The sequence below is a fragment of the Battus philenor genome, unplaced genomic scaffold (genome assembly GCF_028537555.1).
Source record: "Battus philenor isolate CCGP_79_NKW_IND1 unplaced genomic scaffold, ilBatPhil1.0.hap1 SCAF_8, whole genome shotgun sequence".
NCBI lineage: Eukaryota > Metazoa > Arthropoda > Insecta > Lepidoptera > Papilionidae > Battus > Battus philenor.
Window position 1 is genome coordinate 4377205 of NW_027181748.1, and position 17955 is coordinate 4395159.

At 30.7% G+C, this 17955-nt stretch overlaps 2 protein-coding genes across 2 annotated transcripts in view; one reads left to right on the forward strand and one right to left on the reverse strand.

The window, feature by feature from the left end:
* Positions 1 to 237: 237 nt before the first annotated feature.
* On the reverse strand, positions 238 to 4464 carry LOC137931727 (NAD-dependent protein deacylase-like). The gene is made up of 4 exons (XM_068775220.1): positions 4115 to 4464; positions 3446 to 3640; positions 1485 to 1644; positions 238 to 459 (listed from the first exon to the last, which is right to left on the reverse strand). Exons 1-4 carry the CDS (start codon positions 4430 to 4432, stop codon positions 254 to 256), a joined length of 879 nt encoding a protein of 292 aa, XP_068631321.1. The 5' UTR covers positions 4433 to 4464; the 3' UTR covers positions 238 to 253.
* Positions 4465 to 7705: 3241 nt separating this feature from the next.
* The window catches only part of LOC137931744 (uncharacterized), a 96599-nt gene continuing 86349 nt past the window's right edge, over positions 7706 to 17955 (forward strand). The window contains exon 1 of the mRNA XM_068775239.1: positions 7706 to 7778. The gene's annotated coding sequence lies outside the window, so the exon portion shown is untranslated. The remainder of the gene's footprint in view (positions 7779 to 17955) is intronic.

The window sequence follows — 17955 nt, forward strand, 5'->3', positions numbered from 1 at the left end:
ACATGAAGTCGAAATTAGCCGATTGTCTCCTTCCAAAAGTCTATTTACAATGTTTATCGCCGGGTATTGTAACTAGTAACACTTAAAAAAATTACAAACTTATTCACTACCTATGTACATACCTACTAATATCTAAGATTTAAACTTCTAACCAGTTGTATCTATGGAAGAGGCCTATGTCCAGCAGTGGACATTCTATGGTTGAAAAGATAATGATAAATTTAAAAATTGAAATTTACAAATTAAATTACTTTTAATCTGATAATGCTTGTGGTAATGTTGTACCACAAGGCCCTTCGAAGTAATAATGAAAATCTGGAGTGGCAGGTGTTGGTTCGATGTTGAATTCTGCGACGATGGCGCCTCTAGCAGCGGCTTGAGGTGCGAACATGGCAGCGGGATAAACCACTGATGATGTTCCCACTACAAGACAAATATCACAGGTTGCCATTGCTGCCTCTGTAAAAAGACATTAATGAGTAAAATTTTAGCTTAAATACATGCCAGGCTGTTTCCAGTCCTATAGGAAATCCTTAAGGAACGCCTGTGGCAGTGGACTTCTTATGTTTATACATTTTACTTATTAATTATATCTATATATCTACTTATTAATAGTACCCATAATATAATTATATTTTTTCCAAATTGATATCCAACAAATGTAATTTACACTTTGGCTAACATACTCTCTGTAAGACAAAGTTACATTCTGCAATATATTCTTCGTTAATATTCACTAATATCTTATTTTCCTAACATAATCAAACACAATGGATTTAGCATGTTGATAAGGGACTTGTTTAATACCACTCTTAAAAATAATGTTCTATGACTAGACATTATATTTATTCAAAAATTGATCTTAAGCCTTTTATTCAAGAATTCCAGTTCTACTCTACCCTCCTGTTATATCTATGTTTGACTCCCATTTCTTCAAACTGTTACATTAATACAGTAAAATATTAATTTATTATATAATTATTATACAATATAGATATTGTTTTCATGACAATATTAAAAATTTTGTAACTAAATGAATTCCGTCCTAATCCATAGTATTCCATTGGAATTTATTTTCAAGTTATCCTTTTCCCAAACTTCATATCTACATTTCTATGGGCCTTTTTCGTGTAATAATTGTTTCTATTCAACAATTTTATTTTATAATGTGAATGTAACGTAAATCTTTATTAACATAATGTCCATTAAAACTTTCATATGAAGATACTGAATTATTTATAATAGTAAGAAAGTCTGGAAAGACACACAAGGACATCTTATTTTTTTATTTACATGTTTTCTTTGTTTTATAAGTTTCTTTTATGTTATGGAAGCAATACTATATTTTATTCTTTATATTAGAAAATTGTATGTTCATAATTGCATTTATTTTATCTATTAAATCATATCAATTCTCATGTTATAAAGGATAATTTATTTAAAATGAGTTCTTCTAGATTATGTCTGAAAAACCAAACAATTACCTGCATTTTCTAAAACGGCAGCCTGCAGATTTTCTCCAAACCATACAATATGTGGTCTCAACAGTCCTCCACAGTTTGGCTTCTTACAATGCGGTAGAGATTTTACTGGTATGTCTGAACCTACCACATTTTCATCGGGTGCTCCTCTGTTTGCTAATGCCTACAATAAAATATATTGTGATTTATTCTCTATAACTAGAATTATTATGACTTAATTAAGTACAAAAATAAAGATTACTGTTATTAAAAACAATATAATAATTTGTAATAACCATCTTTATTCTATATTAATTTAATTAGAGAATACAAAATAAAATAATACTAGCTGTCACATTCGAGTGATAGCATATTTGATGAATAGCCCCCTCCAACTTTGCTGTTGGAGTTATTGTAATCCTTTCATAGTTGACCTCTACTCAACCAAAAAATATTTCTACCAAATTTCAAATCTCTAGACCTTATGGTTTCTGAGATATCGCATTGAGTATGTGTAAACAAGGAAATCTCTCAGATTCTACATCTAAGTCTGTTTTGTAACACTCCTTATAAAGCTGCAATCAAATCAATAAAATATTTGATTGCATTTAAGAACATTTCCGAGATTACTTATAAATTTACTTTGAAATAAATTCACAAACTTTTGCATTTATAATATTAGTAAGACCTTTTGTGCCAGAAGTTAAATAAATAATCAGTCATTTACTTATGTTTTCGGGCATCTTTTTTAATAAAAGAACATTGTTTTTTAATTACTGATAATATACTTATACAATTAAAGGTAAAAATGAATTTATAAGCAGTACTTTATACTTCATAAATTTACTGTTTGAAACTCCTATAGTGTTTCATAATATTATCATCTCAGTTATCAACCTTATGGACTTTTAAGATTACATAGTTTTGTATTTGTTATTCATAAATGTAACTAGTCAATTCACAAAGAAAGTGTAGCATATCAGATTGCAGTGTGTTCACTAGGTCTATATGGCTATGGGAAATAGAATGAAAATTTTTGGAAACGGTTTAAATTATCTTTTATCAAAAAGTAGATATCAGTTACAAGAGTAGATGTTACTTTCGTATGGGAATGACTGCCGATACAGGCCGCGCGCCGCATCTCTTAAGTGTTTGACACAATAAGATGTATGTGTTCTTACAAAGGTATAACTTAATTTTAATTCTCCAATGTTTCAGTGGTAATTACAGTTTCCATCCTGGTTGACCTTTAGACAGCGTAAGACTCTCATCCGTTTAAAAGTCCCTTAGTAAGTGTAAACTAGACTATTTTTTATTTATTTTTTTCTAACACTATCCAAATTATCTACAGTTTTGGATTTGGACAAGTACAGGGATTCTTTAATATTGCAAAGACATCAATTTCATTTGTAAGTATCTTTTTTGTGATGTGAGCTTCTGAAAAACTGGAGTGGACAATAGTTCAGCTAAAGACTTGGGCATTGTCTCATCTAGTCTCTTTAAAATTAATAGTAGGTTGGTTGCCAAAAATATTCAATGTAGGGTTGGATGGCACATACACCGGAGCTGGTTTCAAGTATACATACATATGCAAGTGACCCATTTCCGAATGCTACTTGGGTTTATATGTTAAAGGGTTAAGCAAATATAAAAAACCGTCAAACACTTCTATTCAAAGAAAAATTTAGTATTTGGGCTTGTCATGCACATAGTCATTATCCGAATGTGCTTATAACACACTACTGCATTCCAAAATGGATTAAACTATCTATAATTTTCTTCAAAGGTATGACAGAATTAATGCATTATTTTTAATGAAATATTATTTGTCCTTAGCTGGGAGAAGTGAGTATTAATATATTTTATATAGAAAATAAGTCTTTTAATTATATATATTTTGAGTTTTTGTAGAATTTTCTGATCAATAAGTTTTTATTTCTAAAGATTAAATAATGAATAATGTAGTTTAAAAAAAACTAATTTACCTCACATATTGGACTATCATTGTTGACAAGAACTTCTTTGCACTTTGTACAGCGAGTCTTGTAAAGATTTCCATGTAATTCTATTAAATTTTTAGTACCTGCTCTAGCATGCAGGCCATCAACATTTTGTGTTATCACTGTTATCTTCTTTTTGTCGCCATATTTTGCCTCAAAATCTGCAATCGCTTTGTGGCCCTGTAACCATAATTTTTTCTTCATACTAGAACTTTATGACTTGATTTAAAAAAACATAAGGCAGTAATTAATAGTAATAAAGCCAACCCTAAGATGAGTGCATTGTCGCTTTGTTGCCGAAACCAGCCTGCTTAAATAAGATAAGGCTTATTATAAATCTGCCTAAATTAAAAATTCAAATAACTTACAAATTCTTCTTCTTATTATTATTAATTATTTTACATATTACAGCTATCTCAGCACAGAATAACATTAAACAATTTTCCATTATTTTCCATATCTCATTTCTAATTATTTTGAATTCTAAACAATTGTAATGTTACTGATTATGCTGCAGAAATCATTGCTAAGATTATACTTAACAAGAGATTGTGTCAACCTGAAGCGAATTCAACTACGTTAGCATTTTTCCATGAAAACTTTAAATTTGATTAACTCTGTCTCGTAAAGTATAAAATATGAGTTCAAATTTACCATATTAGGCTGTGCTTCAGCTGCCACCTCTCTCCTGTAGTGATAAAATTCCCAAACTAAACTGGGGCTATGTCTGAACGCTTCAGGAGTCGCCAAAGATGATGCTTGATACTTCCTCCAATATCCACCGGCTCCTCTGAAAGTAGGTATCCCCGATTCTGCACTTATACCGGCTCCAGAAAGAAAAACAACTTCTTTAGATTCTTTTAAAGTTTGCTTAAATTTTGCCATATCACTTGATTGTCTCATGGCCATGGTGATTTGAGTAATATATAAACTGATTCTTGAATTACAAGTCCTCAATAAAGTGGTACACATAATCAAAAAAGGAAATAAAATTTTTCGTAAAGATGTTTTAATCTAAATGCAAAATATGTTCGGAAACAAACAGTTTTCAATATTATTTGGAAAACACTTTTTAATTTTTGTTATTTAAAAGGTTAATTCAAGCACATATTTGTATCTCTATGCATTCTGACGAAATAACAGTAACCAAAAAGGTAAAACACGTAACGATTACAAATTTACATTTTATCTTTTTAGATATCATAACGAAACATGTTTCAGAACGTTCCTAAACATTTCTTTCAACTGTCGTCTTAGTTTGACATTTGTCTATACTTTTTAATACTTCTAGCTTAGCTGTAGTAACAAAACTTTTAGCCCAAAAATTTTAGTTAAGATTTGTGCAAATGGAATAATTTATACGAGAACTGTCAACATTTTGTAAAAAAAAAGTTGAATGTTCATTATGTTTATCTTCTGTCTATTCTATATCATGGCACCGACATAGTTCAAATTTGTTCATCTAAAGTGGCAGTGGCACATCGCTCGTGCAATTGATCACTATTGGGGCCAAAAGGTTTAGACGGCGATCACGAGGCGGTAGACGCGGCGTGGGTAAACCCTTACTAGGCGGTCCGGCGACATAATTAAGGAAGCGGGAAGAGTATCCGCTGTTTCTAGAATCATAGAATAAAAATAATTGCTTTAAGATACATATAACCCTAAAAACTATGAATTCTTGTATTTAGAAAATTTCTTGACTACATATACATATATCCACGGGAATAATATCATTAGGGGTTCTGAAGGCGCGTGGCGTATCAAATGGCACGTATCGTTTGATGTGACGTCGTTAATGCGGTGTTCATTTCCACGGTTCCACTTCAAGAAACAAGTATCTGGTATCTGTTGAGGCAGAGTTTCTAAAGTCAAGTCGCACAAGACTAATTTAAAGAGAGATGACTTCCTCAAGACGTGCTTTCAATCGAGGTCCGCGGGTTAATAGTTTAGTTATAAGTTTTTAGATTCTAATGTGGTAGCTACAAGTGCTTTTTTCAACCTTTTAAGTATTCAGTGTTCATTATTTCTGTGTATTTATGTATGCGCATATTCCTTGTTAAAAATTGTAAAAGATCGTTGTTAAAAAGCATTTTGTTTTTCAAAATTTTACCTAATAAGTGAATAAAATCTAGATGTTCTCTCAGACATAATAATCGTTAAGCATTTAATGGAATCAGGCGTTACCTCGTCAAGCATATGCATCAAAACATATTTTTTTAAAAATGAGACCAATCATTCTTCGCCGGATGCTTTTCCAAAATAGCAAGATATTTACAGCGCAGAAATTCTTCCCATTAGTGTTATGTTACGACTTTTTTGCGATTAATTATTTGTCTTTTTTGGTTAAACAGGGGGGGAGGGGGGATTCAGAGACGCACTTTTGCCAATGACGGCGTTCATTACGCCGGTGATATAAGTTCCCTTCTCCTTTTTCTTTTTTTCTAGATATCACGCAGAGGTAAAAGAAACAAAGTACAATTACAAGGCCTGATTCTGTTAACACAGGCTAAAAATGCCTAAAAATTCATTACTGTTACTAGTAGTTAATGGTAGGAACGGCGTATCACAATACCATCAATGCAATACTAACTAAGAAAGAGACTAGCATACAGCTACTTCCGCCGAGTCATCTCGGTCGATCTCGGTGTTTGGCACTGGTCGGTGTAACATCTCCTGAGGATGTCCCGTGGAGGGGTGAAACACGTGTAGAGTGAATTAACGGTGGTAGTTGTGTTTCGAATTGTTTACCGCACGTACATTTATCAACGGGTTGGCGGGCGGTGCACTTCATTGCACGACTACTGCTGCATAGCGGAAGTTGCTATATATTAGTCCCTTTCTTAGTTAGGATGGACTTCCGCAAGGTAACGCCTGAATCTATTAGATAATGCGATCCCTCCGATGCGTCAGCAAATGCGCCCGTCTCTACTCCACAAGGCACCTGCTTGCATTCCAAATGAGTGTTTATTAGTAGGAACTATCGGTGAAGAGAGTCCTCTATTTTAATTTAAATAAAACAATGTTAGGTGAACCACGCCGCATGATTGTTCCATGTGGAATATTACAGTACGCTTGTATTTGGCAAAGTAAAGGACTATTTCTTTCAACTGGGGGAATATCATATGAAGTTCAGACGCGCAGCACCTCAATTATGGCCCAGTTGCACTTCAGCTGCTGTTCGAGGTACTTCCTCTGCCAACAAGGCGATTACTTTTGCGCCAGTTCAGACTTATGGGTTAACAAGCTGCCGATAAAATATAAAGGTTTTACCGGACGCCATCTCAGCTTACCACGCCTTCAAGGCGCACGGTGGATTGTAGAGGGCAGTATAGACCAGACCTTGGTGCACCTGATAGCCAAATGTTACATTAAATGATATATGACGACTAGCGTGTTCAGTGCAAAGTTTCGGATGTTGATCTAGATGAAGACGTAAGTGGCTTGTCAATTCTTGTACGTCAGCTGCCGTTGGACGCTGTTACAGGCCTCTGTTGTAGCTGAGGAAGCAGTTGAGCGGTAAGTTTCTCTAATTGAGAGATACGTCTGCCCTCGAGAACATCAATTTAAATCGTGGTTGCGACCGTAAGCCGTTGTTTAGTCGACGTAGACAGTTGTTCCGTCGTAACGCGTAAATAACCGTGAGGTACTGCTTAATTAGTTGGTCATCACATCAGCGGTACACAGTAGAGTCAGAGGGTGCTTTATTACCATTACTTTAGGCGTACAGATACTTAAAAGTGAAAAGTTATTCTCTATTGTAATTTAATTAAATAAGGTTGTGTGAAGTAGATCGATGACTTTCTTATAAGGAACATCATTACGGAATGCACCTGCAATTAATGCACCTGTGGCAGTGCCAGTTCCCACAGTTGTGAGGCACATAAGTTATGGTCCTGTTGAACTTTAAATGTTGCTCGAGGTTTGTCGTCTGTCAAGAAGTCCAGTAACATAACTCTTGGATTTTTTTTCCTACACGAGAAAAAATTACGTAATAAAATACGCACATGTGAATCAATTTTCTTCAAAGAGATAATAGCAACTGAACAAAAAAGCAGAATGACGCAATGTAACTATAATATGTTAATGTAAAACGTTAGTATCACTCCAGTTTTATAATGAATACCAGACGCCAACACCTGTATGCTTTGTGAACGGAGCCATTGACGTCATAGGGTTGGCGCATGCGAAGTAAAAACGTCGCCATTATAAGAATAAGAGGGTGGCACTGTCAACAGAACGCGGCACGCTAGTTTGGCGGGCGGACGCGAGCAGCCATCTTGAAACTTTCAAAGTTCCTGACGCGGGAAAGCGCTGACGGGTAAGTAACAACGTAATAATTTTTACACAGATGAAATTTGACAGCACTTTGCGTGTCGGTGCCAGAAAATTAGAATTTAATCTGGAACGGTTTTAAAATTGTCCATTACATTGTTACGGTTCTTTGCTTTTTATTTATTTTAAGTTTTCGCTTAGTTTTTTTTCTCTCAATAGTCCTTAATATCTTATTTTATGTTTACTTAAAGAATAAAAAAAAATGAGAACATCTAATAAATATTTGATAATTCTTCGAATAAAAATTTTACATTACGTAAACACTTAAATGTATATGGTATATATTATTGAATTGTTTCATTAAACAATTAAAAAAATTTTCAATATCTGCATTGATATAGTATAATATTATTATTAATTTCTCAATAATTTCAAGTTAATCCTTAAAACATCTTAATAATTAAGGTTAAAACAATAAACTACAGTAAAACACATTTTTTTTAGTTTCCAAAAAATTCTAAACTGTTTAATTGTATTATATTTTCATGAATCCGTTTTTTTTACGTACGATTACAATCAATTAACCATAAAAATTAAATATAAGTCTAATACCATTTTGTATATTGAACTTAGAACAATTTATTCAATTATTTCAAGTGGTCTAGACTACGGATTTAGTAATGTATTGAAATATATATATTTTTATTACTTGTTATAAGTTCAGATAGTATATGATTTAAGTATATTCATACCGCACAGCATGTGTATACATCTCTTTAACGTGGATATTATGAGGTAAGGTCAAGTGGAGACCTTTTCGTTCGGAGATATTTTTTATAAATATTTCTGTAATATTTTTATGTTGACATTTATTTTAACAATCATATATTAAGCACAATTTCGCTCCTTTTTATGGAAAGTTGAGCAAATTTTTTAGGTTAAAATAAGCTTTATGCTAAAATTTTAACTGTAACAAATTTTTTAACTGTAACAATAATTAGGACTTTTTAATCTGCTGTATTTTGTTGAATATTTCTTTTTTATTAATTATTATTAGATATTTGTTTATGTGTTGAGTTAACCGGTTAGAGTTAATTTTAGAAAATTTGACAACGTTAAGGATGCGTTTACATGCATCTGTCATTTACACGGTGCTGACACGATCTCTTGCTCTTTTCTAATTTCCTTGTTTACCACACCAGGGCACATTTTTGGATTGAATTCTATAAAACCTGTGATTTGGCGTGTTTCGCCCATAACGATAGCAAATATATTGGATCCAAATCAAACAACAAACATATTATGACGGCATTTTACGTATCAACAGTGAAGATGACGATTTAAAGAAATAAAACAAAATTTAATAAAAATGACGAAGTGACCGCATTGTAAAATTTCTTATTGTACGACGTACATTTGCACCAAAAAGTATTTATGAAGGGTAGACGGTGTTTCACCCTTTTTTTTAGATTTACAAAACTTATTTACAATAAAATATAGTTATCAAACATATCTTATTGTTAGATTCATTGCCATCTATTTGTTCAGTGAATCATCAATTATTTCAATGCAACTGTATATTTCAAATAATTGTTATTATATAACAATATTATTTTAAAAATTTTTATAACTTTTTTTTATTTTACACTACTTAAGATATCTTTAAATTTATTGTTGTGTTTTGTTTGCGGGTACAAATAACAATGCACCGATGAATCAAAAAGAGAATTGTCGCTTGAATCGCCTATGCGCTTGGATCATTTAAGATGTTAGTATCTTGTCTGTATTTATGAAAATTCTCTCTTTCATATAGTATTGATTTAAATTATGTATGTATAATAGTAATTTCTCCGACGAATAAATAAATTTTCATTTGCATTGAAAAAAGTGAAGATACGCGTTAACGGATCCTTAATTTTTTTTAGACAATTATTGTATATTTACGACGAAATAATAAATTAAAACTAAGAAAAAATATCTTTCATCATCATTATCATCATATCAGTCGATAGATACGCACTGCAAGACATGGGCCTCTGTTCAAAATTCGCTACGATGAAAGGTTTTGAGTATATAGTGACTTCCCCCAACCTTAACTATATCGTTGGTTCATGTTTTTCCGTGTTGGGTAGACCCCCTACTTACCTGATATTGATTTCCTGTAAATTTCTAACTGAAGTGTAGTGTTACAAATTTAAAGTAAATATACATGTATTAATTGAATTTAAATTAAAACTACTCAAAATAAAATTTTCTATCTGTTACGTAAAATATACGTAACAAACCACAAAGCGAATACCAACATCCTACAACTTACACAATTTTATAAACACACATAATATTTTTTTTACTTCATAGGTACTTTTATAAATGATGTAAATGTTTTGATATTATAAGATAGTATGATGTAAGTAAATAGGTACTATCAGTGTATATGTTGAGATCCACTATCGTGGACCCCCATTTTCATTTCATGGACCCCCAAAAATTTGTTTTCGCTGACGTAGACCCCTTGCAGGATAGACCCCTGGAGTCGATATAGACCACTTTGGGAATCACTGATCTAGATCTTAACTTAAATAAATATGCAAGATAACTAAACATTTTTTCATGACTACCGGCTTCTGCTTTTTATATATTTATTTTTATATATATTCGTATATTTGCCGATTTCCAAAATGTTTTGTATCGATAGTAATATTTTTTTCTTTTTATTTTTATAAGTGTGTCGTCTTGGATCAAGCGAGATACAGGTTTTAATAAATAATTCATACGAACCTTCGTCGGATTTCATCAATACTTGTTAAAATGGATTAGGCAACAAAGACTGGCTGTGATTGAGTGACTACTTAAGGTATTATCATGTATTTTGAGTGGAGTAACTTAAAAAAATAATATAAAGTTGGTTGATAAGTATTAAATAAAAAAATATACATCTAAATTTATTTTTTCAATACTATAAATTTTATTTATGAAACAATATATAAATAAAGACCAATTTTCATCGTGACTGGAGAAACTGTATAGAAAGTTGAATAAGTCGCTGCTCCATTTTGTGGCCAGCTTCAATAATGGGAATTGAATGAAAACCTTCTCCGTGAAAAAATATATCTAAATTTACATTTTCGCAATTAATGATTGTTAAGTTAAATTCATTTAAATAACCGAACCTCCTTTATACAGACTGATTGGTCGTAGGTGTGAAAGCTACAAAGGGATGAATTTATCGCTGATTACTTTCAATTGATGTATGATATACCCTAACCAAAAATGGTTTCAGAAATAACAAATAACGTGTTGATAATATAGAAAGAAAACCGCTTTTTAAAATTCGAATTACTACATATTAAACGTAATAATTCGAAATAAGTTACTAGCCTTTTGTACTCTAATGAAAAAATGTATTTCAAAGTGAACACTTTATACACGATGCTTACATTTAGATATAAAAGCTTTTTGCTGACAAACGTGCTATACATTCTCTGCTATAAGGCTTTTACACTTATAACTAATCAAGCTGTATATGTATAAATAAGATTGCTATAAGTGTGTATCGAATGCAATTAAAGCGTTGTTATTATTAATTCGTGTCCTCTAAGGATGAAAATTAAATTTGCTGAACTAATGAGAAATTACGACGAGAACTTTCAACGTAATATGTAGCCCAAAATATCGCAAAGCTATCTCTGTGGTATGCCTTTGTTACGTAACTCAACCCACCCTCATCTTGACCCTTAATTTACGACGAACAGCTGTAAATGAAAGCGGACAAACCTCGACAAATATATATTAGAATCGTTGTCATTCGTCATATCCAACTATAGGCACTGTTACTGTTACATGCAAATAGAAAGCCCTGACCAGTTAAGCAATAATAAAATTAAAAAATAAAATGGTCACCGCGCAGCTAGTGTCAGCACACAATTCTTGGATGATTGACAAAAAGAACAGGCACCCAATCTCTGCAGATCCGACATCCCGACTGCTGAAATACAATGCTTCTCTTACCAGAGGGTTTACTTATGCGTTGTGTTCAAAAGTATTCATTCAATTGTTCTCTGTTCCACTTGATCTGTCGATAAGGAACGATTTTATTGGTTTACGGAGCGTAGCTAGGTCCGCGAACAATAATCTTAACGCAAACGAACTATAGCGCGAATTGGTGGATATGACATACCTGTGAAATTTTTGATACTTGTAAATGATTTTTACGTTACACAAAACCGATGTCATATAGCAGTTCTTTATTATAAGGCTTCCTCTGTTTATATCGTATTGTTTTACTTTTAAAATATTTATTTCTATCTCCTAACTCTAAGAAATTAAAGAATCTCTTTAGTACGTGATCCTAATGTCAAATCAAATAAATAAGATTACCATCTCAACTAGTGTCCGGTCACTGTACAATAATCAGAAAGGAGATGAAAAGAAACCAATCAATGTGCAGTGAACCAAGTCGTTAAAGATTGATAATAAGATGGCGCACGACGTGGGACCATTAATCTAGTTTTATATTCTGTTTGACATCTGTTATCGTGATTATATATGTATATATATATATATATACAATTTTTTTATTCTTTAAGTACAAAGTACTTTATTATCTTTATGTACAAAGATTGTCAACAATAAAAAAAAATTGCTGACAAATGAGCTATACATTCGACACTTTAAAGCTTTTACACCTATTCCTAATTATCTTCCATAAAGTGATCACACTAAAAAGTTATCATCCTCGATACATATGATAATTTTAATTTAATTTAAAATAATTTAAATTAAAGATATTAAAATAATAAAAAATTAAAAAATTGCTTTTCGTAAAATTTAAATTATCCTATTGTTAAGCATGTTTTTTAATAGAATTCCATTTTTAAATTATTTATTTGTCATTTAGAGCTAATTGAAAATTCAATATTTTTAGCTAGCAACATTTTGTGAGGTAGTCACGTATAGTTCGCAAACCATAGTTTGACAATCTTTGGTTTATATACTGTAACAAACAAGTGTTAGCACTTATTGATTATTACATAGATAGATGTTGGCTTTAGATCTAACTGATTCAGGTGTAAAGACCAAGATTGTACGAAATTAATGCGAAAAGTCAAGAAGTCAAAATACGTACATGCCAATAATTATTATAATATTAATAATTGATTTTATTAAATACACCAATATCGTGTATTTATTAACAAATTCGTATACGACGTAATTTGTAGTTAAATAAGCATGTTAATTAATTTCTGTTGCTAAAACTTCATAACGCCCGTAACGTAAACAAGGGTTAATAATGTTACGAAAATCACGCTCCATTTATTTACTTCACCTTGAACTTTGATTATCTTAAATAGTAGCGAAATTAGTAATTGAATTATCTTACCATGATTCCGAAGAAAACTAGATGTTTTCTTCGTCGTGTTTAAAAACATGTAATAAAGATAAAAAATATTTTAGTTATTAATTTTTGTATCTGAGATACAATTATTATTGTTTTAAATATATATAATAAACTTTAAAGTTTTATAACTTTCGTTTTAAAAAAACTTAGTTTATTTAGTGTTTTATAACTAGATGTTTAAAATATTATCACATAACATAACATTGCAATTATTAAAATGGTAATTAAAATGAATATCAATTTAAATCCCTATAATAAAATTACTCCACAAAAAATTAATATGAAAATTAATTATTTAACTTTTTAAGAAAATGTTCTTCGTGTTATTTGAATTATTCTATTCATTTTAAACCACGTGTGTCAGTTACACAACTATTTTGTGGTTTTAAAGATTTTTTTGTGGAATTTATTTAAAAATACAAAATAAAATAAAATCACACGTTATTTTAGTTAGAATTGTTTTGCTCATAAACAGGTTTTTTGATAAAAAGAAACTAAATATTTGACAAAGAAACCATTGTTTTTTGAACTGAAGAACTACCTTTTTATGAACACCTAAAAAGGTAGTTTTTTTTTGAGAGTGTATTTTAGACAATCATCTAGTTCAATTTCATTTAATTTACAAATCCGTTAATCCGTTTGTAAACATGCGGTCCATAAACAGTAAATAATGTATATACAAATATTTACGTGTTAATTCAGAAGTTAAAGAATTGTAAATATTAATTTTAATACTTAAAGTGCTCGTGAAATTTGTACCTAAATTGTTGTCATTGTTGCCCAAATCTGTTCGTTCGTTAGTTTAATTAATTTAGGTCCCTTTTCTAATTTACTTACAAAATGGAAAGCGGGAAAATTAATAAATTTAAATATTTGAATTTCGCCTCTACAGACTAATCAGACTATAATGATGTTTACTGGCATTCGATTTAATTATTTAATAATTTAAAAGTAATATGACTTTATTAAGGTAGTCGAAAGACGCTGGTTGCAGGTTGCTCTCAACCGCTCCTATTGGAAGACTCTGAAGGAGACCCATATCCAGCTGTGGACCTCTTACGGATAATATGATAGTGACAATTAATTCGAAGTTTATCAATAATAATTTGATGTACATATATTATAAAGATATGCAATTTACTTTTAAACCCTGAGTCCAGTTCATTTTAAAGCAAATCGGTTTTGGTTTTTGGCCTTTGGATGTTCCTAAATTGATATAAGATCTCCTGAGAGTCTATAAGTAATTCGGCCAATGTTAATTTAAATTATTCGAGTACAAATCATTAGTGAAAATGTCATAATAAACGTCAAAGCTAGTTAAGGCCTTAATGTTATTTCTATGACATTACGAGTTGAAACGTAGGTTAGTAAAGGTTACCAGTGTATTTTTATTTGTAGCTTTTTAACTAAGTAGATGGATGACTACCTGGAGGCATCAGTTCTATGCACTGATGGCGTAACATAGTAAGCTACAAATAATATATAACATTACTTTCCCTTTTAAAGTCATGGGGTCACACAAGGAGAAGGAAAAAAACTAACAATTTTAGTTCGCTTAAACATTTTATAGGTTATTGCAAACTTTCATAAAATTAGCACCTAGAAATACGAAGAATAGAAGTTTTAAACTCATTTTCTCCTACTAGTTATCTAAGTTTCAAACTTTTATCATACTTTTTAATGTTTCCGGGTAATGTTCTTTCTTATACAAAAGTTAGACTTTCTTCTATTCAACAGGAAAAGATTAAGCTTGCGTAACATTATCTTAATTAATTAATTTTCATTTTTTAATTAAACAATTTCTTTAACCAAAAGTAGACCGTTTATTTAACATTCTCTTTTTACTCGGACAAATTAATCTGGATTCTATTTAAAGATACTTAGATATTTACCATAATTTCATTCTTTATATTCATTTTTATTTTTAGCACAGAGTTTCTGTAATCCCAGACAAAGGAAACGATTTTCATGATAACGCGAATAAAAATACGCACTCGTGGACAAAGGAAATAAATTAACATTATCAATGCTCCGATAAATTAACAGACAGTAGATAGAAAGGATCGAGCATCTGAATTCTAATCTACGTGTCGATGAAAAGAAACCAATCAATGTGTATTGGGTCGTGTCGCTTGAGATTGCCTGCATAATGGTTCCCGACATCAACATTTATCTCCTTTTATATTCTGACAGACACGTCCCAATATGTATGACATATCTATAGCGAATTTATCATACAATCACTATTCATAAATGTTTATTATTTATATAAACAAAGGTCTTCTGATGCCAATATTTTATTATTACTGAAACATAGTTTTTCCTACTGGAACATAGTTCTTCTTAGTCGTGTTGTGTTTTTTACAGTCTAATAGAACTTACTGTTCTGAACAAGAAAGAAATATACGAAAGATTTAATGGAATCAGGCGTTACCTTGCGTAAGTCCATCCTAAGTAAGAACCACAAAACTAAGGAACTAGGAATAATTTCATAGAAAATTTCTTTCTATAATCTGCTGAACAACTGACCTTTAAGAGCGAACATCAGCGACATGTAAAAGAAGATTCCAAAGACGCATTGATTTAAATATTATATTTGGTTAAGTAGTAGAGGAGTTTATTCGATAAAGGTGAACGGGTTGTCTGCTCCATTTACCGTACCCGGCCAGTCTTCCTACTACCCCTAGCGTGATTGACATAACTTCCGCGCCGTGAACCATAGAATGCTAAGAAGTTTCAAATATATATATCATTCATCAAGTATATATATACACCTATCTCGCGATTTACATGGTAGATACTTTCCTGAGAAAAACGTGTAAATCGAAAAGCTTGCAGAAAGAAAATGCATAATTTTGCTTTTTAACAGTTGTGATTTTTTTTCAATATTTTTAGGTGTACACAGAAATAAAAATAAAATGCATTGACGAGATAAAATATTAAATATATTACGGAAACACTGTTTTTTTATTTAATTACAATACATTAAACAGAAGAACAAAAAATAAAAGCAAAGGTGTTTTATTATCCTTTATCACTGTCAGAAATTACTCTCATTCTTTTTTTCGGAATAGCATGTTCGAATTCACTGTCATCACTCAAAGTTATTTGTGGCGATTCGATGTTTGAAGCAGGAATATTTACATTATGAGAAATGGTAATAAAATGAGTTATTAACAATTGCTTCGAATTTTTGTGAACACCGTGTAAAAGTGAAAAGATGTAAAACGAGTACCGTGTAAATCGAGGGATAGGTATATATATCAGTGTCTGCTTAGTTCAAACTTACGTGTATAATATTTTAAATTTACATGTACAACTATATTATTTAGGATTGGAGTGAATAATATTGGTTGATGTAAATCAATATTGTTCACATAATTTTCCGCGTGTCCGCACCTATTGTCGGATCGAACTTAATATGTATATAAACTACTTATATACGTGATATTATGTTGATTACTTTGCAAATTGTGGGGTAGACATTGAGTAAGTAGGTTACTTAGAGTTTAAACAAGTTACATATTCCTCTAAACAAGACTTTTCGTTGTAACTGAAACGGTATAATAAAAGAAAACAAAACATGTCTTGAGATATTGTTTTTGCCATTTTGTTCACAATGTAGGTTAGATATTGCACATTACAAACTTTTTTAATTTTCCGTAGGCGAATCTGAAAGTTTCGATACAAACTCTATCTTACATCTCATGTAAACTTAGAAATATAATACAATTTGAAAGTACTTTTAAAAGTCAAATATGATACAACTTATTTTAGGTTGTTTTAGTTTTTTTTTCATTTACACTTTGTACGTACATTGTACTTATTTTAAAAATTAATTCCGTTTATTATAAAGAAATAATGGTTTTATTGATCTACAATAACGAGGATTTCAATATCGATAGATATGATAACTTTATTTTGATAAAATTTATTGATTAAGTCCAGAAAAAAATATAATAATGTTACAGATAAAGTTATTATACTAGAAAATAAAGATAAGCCTTTAATACCTTTCGCTAGGCTCTATAAAATTTGTTGCACTTTTATGGTCAACCGAGTACGGTTTCAGAATAGACTTCGGTGACCTATGAACTACCATGTAATAAGTTTAAAATGTTATTAAACAAAAACTATGTTTTAGTAATAAAAGATTTGTTAAACAAAAATTATGTTTTAGTAATAAAAGATTACTTTTTATTTTGTAATCCATAAGATTTCAGAAATAATATATTTATATTTTCTATAAAATGCTCTATGGCTCAATAAAATTTTGTTATATTACATTCGAAAGCACCTTTTATTAGTTTTAATTAACATCAAATGTTTGACAGCTGTTGACGTGCGTCTTATTTTCTCTGTGGTTAGCTTAAAGACGAAAAGTGTTTTATTTTTCTTTTTCCTACAGAAATATCTTCGTGATTTAATATAATTAAGAAAATTTCTGAACCCAATTTGTCATGTAGCGTTTAATTTTTTTTAATTTAAGATTTAAGTAAGTAATTATTGCTTTCATCTGTAACGTAATTAATTAGGTTTTCGATTCAAAATATTGTTAAAAAAACAAACAAGGAATTTTATGTTTTCATTGTAAACAACGACGGATTATCAAACAGCATTTAAATAAAGTAAAACAAAACAAATAACTTAAGTCTTCATTTCTTTTACCTATTCTTAAAGAAGTAAACATCGAATGGCGAAGGTTTTATAACGTACCTTAGTTTACTTTGCATTAAATATTAATAGCGCTATTAATGCAACGATAACGAAGGGATTACCTTTCGTAAAATTCTTTTATACGAAGTGCTCTTAAGTATATTGTTTG

What these genes read in the sequence shown, in the direction of transcription:
- LOC137931727 (XM_068775220.1), bottom strand. Translation starts at nt 4,432, where the DNA reads ATGTGTACCACTTTATTGAGGACTTGTAATTCAAGAATCAGTTTATAT. An exon ending in ATGATAGTCCAATATGTGAG is followed by an intron (nt 1,645 to 3,445) that starts GTAAATTAGTTT and finishes ATTTTATTGTAG; the next exon opens with GCATTAGCAAACAGAGGAGC. An exon ending in TGCCGTTTTAGAAAATGCAG is followed by an intron (nt 460 to 1,484) that starts GTAATTGTTTGG and finishes GTCTTTTTACAG; the next exon opens with AGGCAGCAATGGCAACCTGT.